Source organism: Primulina tabacum, chromosome 1, assembly GCF_025594145.1.
Source record: "Primulina tabacum isolate GXHZ01 chromosome 1, ASM2559414v2, whole genome shotgun sequence".
NCBI lineage: Eukaryota > Viridiplantae > Streptophyta > Magnoliopsida > Lamiales > Gesneriaceae > Primulina > Primulina tabacum.
Genome location: NC_134550.1, coordinates 14,872,300 through 14,881,025, shown reverse-complemented (window position 1 = coordinate 14,881,025; position 8,726 = coordinate 14,872,300). Strand labels below are relative to the sequence as shown.

Sequence of the window (8,726 nt, the reverse complement as noted above, 5' to 3'; positions counted from 1 at the left end):
ATCTTCATATTATTTGTCTCATACAACCAACCAAATGGTACCCAATATATTACTCATATACAGAGCCGTACTTGTGTTAGATGATGCCTGAAGCGAAATTTTTAAAAAAACGGACCTGTGTTCGATGGGGTTTAAAGCGAAAATTTAAAAATGAGTTCTATTGTTGCTATAAATAATGTTAAAATTCAGTTAGCAAATAATAAATACAATAAATAATACATAAATACACAAGAAACGATATATTACATAAAAAAAGTCAATAAATATTTGATATAATTACATAAATAATAATCGTCTAGCTATTTTATAGGAAATAATATATATCAAATTTGTATAATCTAGTTTTCAGATCATTTCTTTGTCAATCAACACATAACTAGCTTGTTTTGTCTATTTTGTGATATTATTGATAGAAGATAAGAGTTTATTAACTTCATCTTCGATAAGATTCTTTCTGCTTGTGTAACTGTCACTAAGATAGTTAACAAAATCTTATAGACAATATAAATATTTGAAAATAAATCATTCAGTTTTACCAAACACTGTAGCATCTTAAAAAATTGTTGAAGTTCTATACAATACTTTATCGAGCTAGTTATAGACTAACTCGTCAACTTCTCCAAACTCAATAAATGCCTCAAAGTCTCTTGATATTGTTTAAATTATTCAAACCGAACTTGAAGTTGATCAATTATAAACAAAAAATATTCAAATTACTCTTCTTTTTATTTAATATTGGGTCAAAAACAATTTATTCAGTTGGTCATCGACTCCAAATATATATATTGGACCCTCTCAAAGACCGAACCCTAAGATGGTGACCTCTTTAACCTCATAAAGGTCCGACCCTACTCATATGATCATACTATATTATCTATTCTTATTTTTCTTTATCTAAATAATTTTTAATTGTATTAAACATTATTCATTTATGTTATCGACATCTCAAGTAGTACGTATAATATATATTTCATATTCTGATTAATTAGATTTTGAACTTGTTTAAAAATATTATTTTAACAATATATGAGTTTATTTTGATTTTTTTTTAAAAAAACATATATATATATATTATTTGATATTTTGATTATATTTATGTTTAATTTTAAACTTTGATATATATATATATATATATATATATAAACATTTAAAATTAACTTGTCAATTTTTGTTGTTCGATTGGTTCAACTTTTTAAAAAAAAAAAATTGGATTAATTTTTATATTCTAAAAAAAATAAAAAAAATATTTCTTATATTTAAAAGTTAAAATTTTATTTTTGGACACAAATATGTGATTAATTTGATTTTGAACTTTTCTTGTATTTAAAAATTAAAATTTTTTTTTTGGTTACAAAAAAATCCAATTAATCGAATATTGGTATCCAAAAATAATACAAGAATTTTTTTTTGGAATATAAGAAATAAGTTAATTTTGAAAAAAAAAAGTAAAAAAATTTAAGAAATGGTTGAACTTGTCGAACAAGAAAAAAATAATACAAGAAAAATTGACAAAATAAAAAATTAAAATAGTTTTTTTAAAGAAAGAAAGAATTAGAATATAAAAAATTGTTTTTTTAGAAAAAACTTGATTGTGTCGTGGGAGTAAAATGTCACCCTCTGCTAAGTGATTTATACCGCAGGATTCGTTCCTAAAATTTATATAACTCGAAATCATATTTAAATTTAAAATAATTTTTTTTAATAAAATTGTTTTACTAGTTAATTTTGTAAAAAAATATCTATGATATGACTCAACCAATAAATAAATTAAAAATATATAAATTTTCATATTAAAAATATTATTTTTCTATATTCAAAATTATTACCAAATCTTTTGGTTTAACTCACACATCAATTTTCATTCAGGGGAAATGATTTGATTGGAGAAAACCATTATGGATGATGCTTCATTTGGACAACAACGTGAGGACCATGCTTTTGGAAGATATTTTTTTGGACTAATTGAGGTTTAATTAGTAAATTAATATCAAATTAGCATAGAATTTTCAACGTGTATAGCAACTGATTAACGCAAAATCCCGGCTGGGATCCTGGGAAAGGGGCCTCTTTTGTTGAATTTTTTTCATGGATTAAACGCTGAATACTGTGATCCAAACTACTTATCTCGATCTGCTTTCCTCACTTGTGTCAATGGCTGACGAGCGAGTGGTGAATGATTTCCAGAACACAGTAACTGCAAAGGGTAATCCAAAGCTCACAATTTTACCGCTGATTGCTTTGATTTTCTACGAGGTTTCTGGAGGTCCATTTGGTGTGGAAGATTCAGTCAAGGCAGGAGGTGGCCCTCTTTTGCCTTTGCTAGGTTTCTTGATTTTCCCTCTGTTCTGGAGCGTGCCTGAAGCTCTTGTCACAGCTGAACTTGCTACAACTTTCCCCGAAAATGGCGGGTACGTGATCTGGATTTCATCTGCTTTTGGCCCTTTTTGGGGTTTTCAAGAAGGGTTCTGGAAATGGTTTAGTGGGGTTATGGACAATGCCCTTTACCCGGTATTGTTTCTTGATTACTTGAAGCATTCAATTCCCATTTTTGATAACATTCTAGCTAGGATTCCAGCTTTATTGTTAATTACTGTTGCTTTGACATATTTGAATTATAGAGGTTTGCATATTGTGGGATTCTCTGCTGTTTTGCTAGCCGGTTTTTCCCTTTTTCCTTTTGTTGTTATGGGCATTCTCTCGATTCCTCGAATTAGGCCTGGTCGATGGCTCCAAGTCGATTCTAGGAAGATAGATTGGAGAGGGTATTTTAATAGCTTGTTTTGGAATCTGAACTATTGGGACAACGCGAGTACATTGGCTGGCGAGATTGAGAATCCGAGTAGGACTTTTCCGAGAGCTCTAATGGGTGCGGTGGTTTTGGTGGTGTGTTCTTATTTAGTTCCTCTTCTCACGGGTACGGGTGCGGTGGAAACTGATTCGAGTGAGTGGAGTGATGGTTATTTTGCTCAAATTGGAATGTTGATTGGTGGATCTTGGTTGAAGTGGTGGATCCAAGCGGCTTCAGCATTGTCAAACATGGGGTTGTTTGAAGCGGAAATGAGCAGTGATGCGTATCAACTTTTGGGGATGAGCGAGATCGGGATGCTCCCTTCTATATTTTCTTCAAGGTTAGTCGTTTTTCTTGGAATGGATAACTATGAAATCACTTGCTTCCAAGGTCCTTTCGGTTCTATTTGGTTGCTTTTTTGGCATTCGAGTGTCGGTGCCGCCTAATCAAGTCTAATGTTGGCTTCTCAAAGAGAGACCACTATTGCACTATCTCATTCCGCTCAAACTAACTCATGTCGGGACAGACTTTAAAAGAAGTTTAGAGTTTTTTTTGTGTGTGCCACGGTGGATGAAAAAGAATAGTCCCGCGCAGACTTCTTGACAAATTCTATAGTAACACATTAGCTTGAGATGCTCCTATACTAATTTTTTGAATTTAGTTCAGGTGCATGTGTACTTCGTTTCTTTCTCATCGTATATTCATTCACTTGACTGGGATTTTGTTAGATATAGATTCAGATACTTGGGACAATGTTTGTAAAAGAAGGTTATTTGGTTGTCTACCATTTCTTCTTGCTCCTTCCAGATTCATTCAATTGACTTGGATATTGTTATCTACATCCGGATTATTAGGACAATGTTTATAGTAAAAGGTTGTTTTGTTGTCTACCCTTTCCTATCTATAAACAAATCAATCAGCTATGAAATGATTCTATGGTTTTGAGGACTTGCTGTTGATCACTCCTTAAGGGCATGGATCAGAGTTTTTTTCTTCACCTGGATTCTTTCGAATTATATGCATTCTTGATCTTAATAGGTAAGAATTATTACCAAACTTGTCATTTCTTTAATTAAGAAGAAATCCTTCAGTTTTTTGTTCTCTTCGGTCTTTTCCAAGTTTACCTGGTAATCTCGTGGCTGCCTTACATTAATCGAAGATTAAGATCTCTATTTTATAGCTTATCTGTGAAAACTTGCAACTTTGCAGATCAAAATATGGAACACCAACGTTCAGCATTCTGTGTTCTGCAGCTGGCGTGATCGTCTTGTCGTGGATGAGTTTCCAAGAAATTTTGGAATTCCTCAACTTCCTATATGCTATAGGAATGCTATTTGAGTTTGCAGCTTTCATCAAACTAAGAATAAAAAGACCTGATCTACACAGGCCATATAAAGTTCCCTTAAATACATTTGGCGCAACGATGCTCTGTTTCCCTCCGGTGTTGTTACTTGTTCTTGTAATGTCTTTGGCTTCTCTGAAGACGTATTTAGTGAGCAGTTGCATAGTTGTGCTTGGATTCTTCTTGTACCCCGCTTTAGTTTATTCAAAGCAACAAAAGTGGTTCAAATTTAACATGGATTATAAGCCGAAATCTTCTGGTAATGATCAAGAATGTAGTCCAATCGCTGCTGGAAGAACATGATGTAAATACTGATGAAGCCTCCCTGAGATTTCTATCCGATTCAAGTATTTCAAGATAAACCAGGAATTTGATATTTTACCCGGCAAAGCTACGAAATTGGTGAAGGGAAATGATAGAACTTTATGATGCCATATATTAAATGTACAGTGGTTTTTTGGTGAACTCTCTGTTGTACGAAGTTACAGAAGGGGAACTACGTGTCTCTGATGTCAACCAGTTGATCTTTGTTTTTTTTCTTTGCTGTTATGATAAAGCACAACATTTTAGTCCTAGCATCGTCGAAGTAATCGACAACTTGTCTTGCAAGTCTGAAAAGTGAAGTGTTTCTATACTAACTCTGGTTCATTGATACAATGAAAATGAGTAAAAAGTACCACGAAAGTAACTACTTACATAGAAAAGACAACGGTCACTGCCATTCAAGACTAGAAAGAGCAACAGCAGAATCTCCACCACTCTGAAATAACTGAATTAACTACTAGGTTTCAGCAGCAAAGAATATCGCGCCCTCTTGATTCTGGTTTTGCTACGAGAAATAGATCATTTTCTTCGAAGATTACTAGCATCTTGCTTCTGAAAACCATGAGCAAGGGAGATACAGTTGATGGCCAAGAAACCTCAACTGGTATCAACTTTTGCTAAGCTTGCCACATAAGTCAAATAAATCGTCAGTGGGTATGAAAATGAGTTGCTAACACAACTGGCTGCAAAATTGTAAAACATGATAATCATTATCTAGTAAAGATTTAAGAAATAGTTCATGAATAAGACCTGTTGCATCGAAAGACCAAGTATAGAGTTCTTACTTATAAATGAACAGAGATGAATTTGAAGATGTAATCGCACTAATGGCCAGTACACAAAGCCATTAACCATAGTAGGAACCACATCACGTTTTACTCTAGCAACTATCACGGAGCCACTTTCACCTGAGATTAAAAGACGACTTATACTCCGTAGAAACTGAATATATAAGCCAATGTAGAGCCGAAACATGACAAGAACAGCAATTGCATTTATATAAGAAGATGGTTCCAGCCGTGTTTCAGCTGCTAACAACATACCCAAAACTGTCCATAAATGCCGGGACGATCAAAAATCTTCCCCTCAAAACGGATAGCTCTTTATGATACACAGGTGCACAAGTGTGCAGCACACATATTGAACATATAAGCATTAATCACTGCTCAATCCTTGACAACAGATTGGATTATCACAAGCCTGGTTCTAAATCATGGAGAAAGTTAGCATCTTTCTCAATAAATCACCTAAAAGTTCCTTTTTCCCAGACCTATGCCTTGTCCTTCCTGCAACCAGGGTCAATTTGTAAATTATTTCTGGTAAGTCATTTTTATTTTTAGAAAAATCATAAATAAAATCTCAATTTTTTTCATTTACTGTGTGGATATGAAAATGACTTTACGGAGCCCGTAAAGTCTGCCATCTGTGCAACCCATCTGGTTGAACTAATAAAACTACAGAAATATTCAAATCAAGTAATATTTCCAATCACAAAGCTAAATTCAAGTCCCGTATGTGAAACCAAAAACCAATCTTTATGCCATGGTGTATTTTGTCCGTGAATCAACCTTTTCAGCAGAACCAAGGCAGAATTCGATTTTTTTTTTATCATTCGTAGACAAGAGTGTGTGAAGATGAAAAAAAGAGCATGCTTAGTTACTTATCAGCTTACAAGAAGCATTTTGCCCAGAGGGAATACTTAGTCATATCAGCTTAGTTTAGAAGCATATTTCCCTCAGTGTGTGAGGACACTTTCGGGTAGTTTTCAAATATCAATTCTCACACACACACCACCACTCAAATACAGTCTTGCACAAAGTCAATAAACTTGTGTATGTAGTCTTTGACACATAGACGTTAAACAAGTGTTGACTGGAAGGTGCTGCCTTCAGTCTAGTCTAAGAGTATCCGTTGGTTCAGTCGTCACCATAACTGAACTGATGATAGCAAAAACTGATCTACCTCTTTTTCAGTTATTCAGTTACACAGGATATACAAAATATATCAGTGTCTCTTATCGAAGGATTATTTCGAATGTTTTCCGCTTGGTTTTAATACCAAACTCGATCTAATTCATCGATGTATACATTCTTAGAACACGAGCTATTGCAGCTCCTGAGAATATTTTGTTTGTAGCACCTCAAGGTGCTCTGCAAACGGTCCTTCATGTGGTATCAGAGCCAGCTGTTCTAAGAAAGACATTTGAAAACTGATACTTTAAAATATGTTTCAAAATGTTATTTAAAATGGATTTCAAAATCATCTTAAATATTTTATGTGTTTACCATAAGGAGAGAGAAGTTTCTTGGCTCAGCAACTAACACTCCACTTATCTCGATTCATTAACTTTGTTGTTTTAAGTAGCTTGTAGGGCTTTGAGTTCAGCTGACAACAGTTCAACTAAACTGCTCAACGGACAAAATTTCAGTTGCAAGTCTATCAGTCCAACTGATCAACAGACGAAACCCAACTACCAGCTGCAACTAATGAGATTAAGTGGATCTTAATCATCAGAAATGCCGCCGCTTCATTGTTATATCAGATCAAATATAGATTATCAATGCGGTTCAGCATCAGTTGAGTTCAGTTTGAGTCAGCTCGACCAGTTAGCCAGCATAGAGATCAAGTCCAAGGAAAATTAGCTGATCTTCTGGCAAAAGAAACTCAAAATCTTTGCAGCATTCAAGGCGATCAGTTGTTAGTATATTCAGTTCTATTACGTGTAAACTAACTGATGTTTGATGTTATTTAAAGTCTGCTAGTGGAGTAGCAATTTCCCTTATACTTGTTGATGTGCGCAGAAGTATAATACAAGGGACGCTTATTTGATTAAATAAACATCTTGTTCATCCAGTTAGCTTTCACATAACTGAACTGCTATTTTAAGGTTTATTGCCTAAAGTGATTAATTGATACTAAAACTTCATTAATCGCATAAATGATTATATTTTTGAAGGGGAGTTTTTAATTCAGTTTCTTAGGGGGAGTTTTGTTTAGAATTATCTCTCGAACTGAAAAACTGTTTTCAAATCATTTCTTTCAGTTGTTGAGGTGGAGCTTGTATTTCTGCTATCCCACAAACTGAAGAATTTTCTTTTAACTTTTTTCTTTTAAATTGTTTTAAATGTCCAAGTTTTGTGATCATCAAAAAGGGGGAAATTGTTGGAACATTTCATGTTCGCAATCTTGATTTTGATGTTAACAAAACTTGCTATTTTGTTTTTAATGATTTACCTTAGTGCGCAGGTAGCTGGAACTGATCAGGCTTCGAACTGATCAGTTAAGCAAGGTAAAACTGAAGCTATCGAGACGTTAACTGAAAACACCAACTGATCGACCAAACTGAATCAGTTCAACTGACATATCATAGAACAGTTTAACTGACTGTCTAGCTGATGGATGATTCAGCAGAAGATCTTCAGAAGCCCGGCCAGCTGATGAAGAGTTCAACTGATGAAGAACTCAGCTGACCAGTTCAACTGAAAGATTGAAATCAGTTCAACTGACGAGTCAACTGATTTCACTAGCCCAACTGAAGATCAGTTCAGATGACCAGTTAGGAACATCGGTTAGGAATCATTAAGTTTCAGATCAATACAAGCTTATATTAGTGGATTCCAGATACACACATATATACAAACATCTGTACGATTTAAGGTACAATAATGGACGTTGAAGCAAAGATTAAAGCCGAGATATTCCGGAGGCATGTCAAAAAAGTACACATATACCAAGGAACACATTCAAAGCTGCAACGATCACATGTGATGAGTCTTGAAGTACGGTCTCAATGCCTCTATATATACAAGCTCAAGACCATCAGCAAGTAAGGTGAAGAGAGAGATAAAACATACAAGAGTGTGTGAAGATAAAAAGAAAAGGGCACGCTTAGTTACTTATCAGCTTACAAGAAGCATTTTTCCCAGAGGGAATACTCAATCATATCAGCTTAGTTTATAAGCATATTTTCCTCGGTGCGTGAGAACACTTTCGGGTAGTTTTCAGAGATCAGTTCTCTCTCTCTCTCACATACACGCCACCACCACTCAAATACAGTCTTGCACAAAGACAATAAACTTGTGTATGTAGTCTTTGACACATAGACGTTAAACAAGTGTTGACTGGAAGGTGCTGCCTTCAGTCTAGTCTAGGAGTTCAGTTAGGCAGTGGGTAAGTCCTAAGCTGGGTGGGTTATTACACTTGCTGTAATTATCAAAGTCTTCTAGTGAATCATACCCGATGTGGTAGAAGGAGTGATATAGGAGTAGTTGA

General features: G+C 34.4%; 1 protein-coding gene and 1 long non-coding RNA gene across 2 annotated transcripts; one reads left to right on the top strand and one right to left on the bottom strand.

The window, feature by feature from the left end:
- The first annotated feature begins 1,912 nt into the window (after positions 1–1,912).
- LOC142542250 (putative polyamine transporter At3g19553) lies at positions 1,913–4,665 on the top strand. The gene is made up of 2 exons (XM_075648781.1): positions 1,913–3,128; positions 3,998–4,665. Exons 1-2 carry the CDS (start codon positions 2,152–2,154, stop codon positions 4,431–4,433), a joined length of 1,413 nt encoding a protein of 470 aa, XP_075504896.1. The 5' UTR covers positions 1,913–2,151; the 3' UTR covers positions 4,434–4,665.
- Positions 4,325–5,824, bottom strand: LOC142542256 (uncharacterized). Its single transcript, XR_012819495.1, has 2 exons — positions 5,240–5,824; positions 4,325–5,137 (listed from the first exon to the last, which is right to left on the bottom strand). It is a non-coding gene; the product is annotated as an uncharacterized LOC142542256 (long non-coding RNA).
- Positions 5,825–8,726: the final 2,902 nt, after the last annotated feature.

Excerpts from the sequence above, each read along its gene's own strand:
- LOC142542250 (XM_075648781.1), top strand. The coding sequence starts at position 2,152 with ATGGCTGACGAGCGAGTGGTGAATGATTTCCAGAACACAGTAACTGCA. Across the intron at positions 3,129-3,997 it reads CCTTCTATATTTTCTTCAAG|ATCAAAATATGGAACACCAA; the intron begins GTTAGTCGTTTT and ends GCAACTTTGCAG.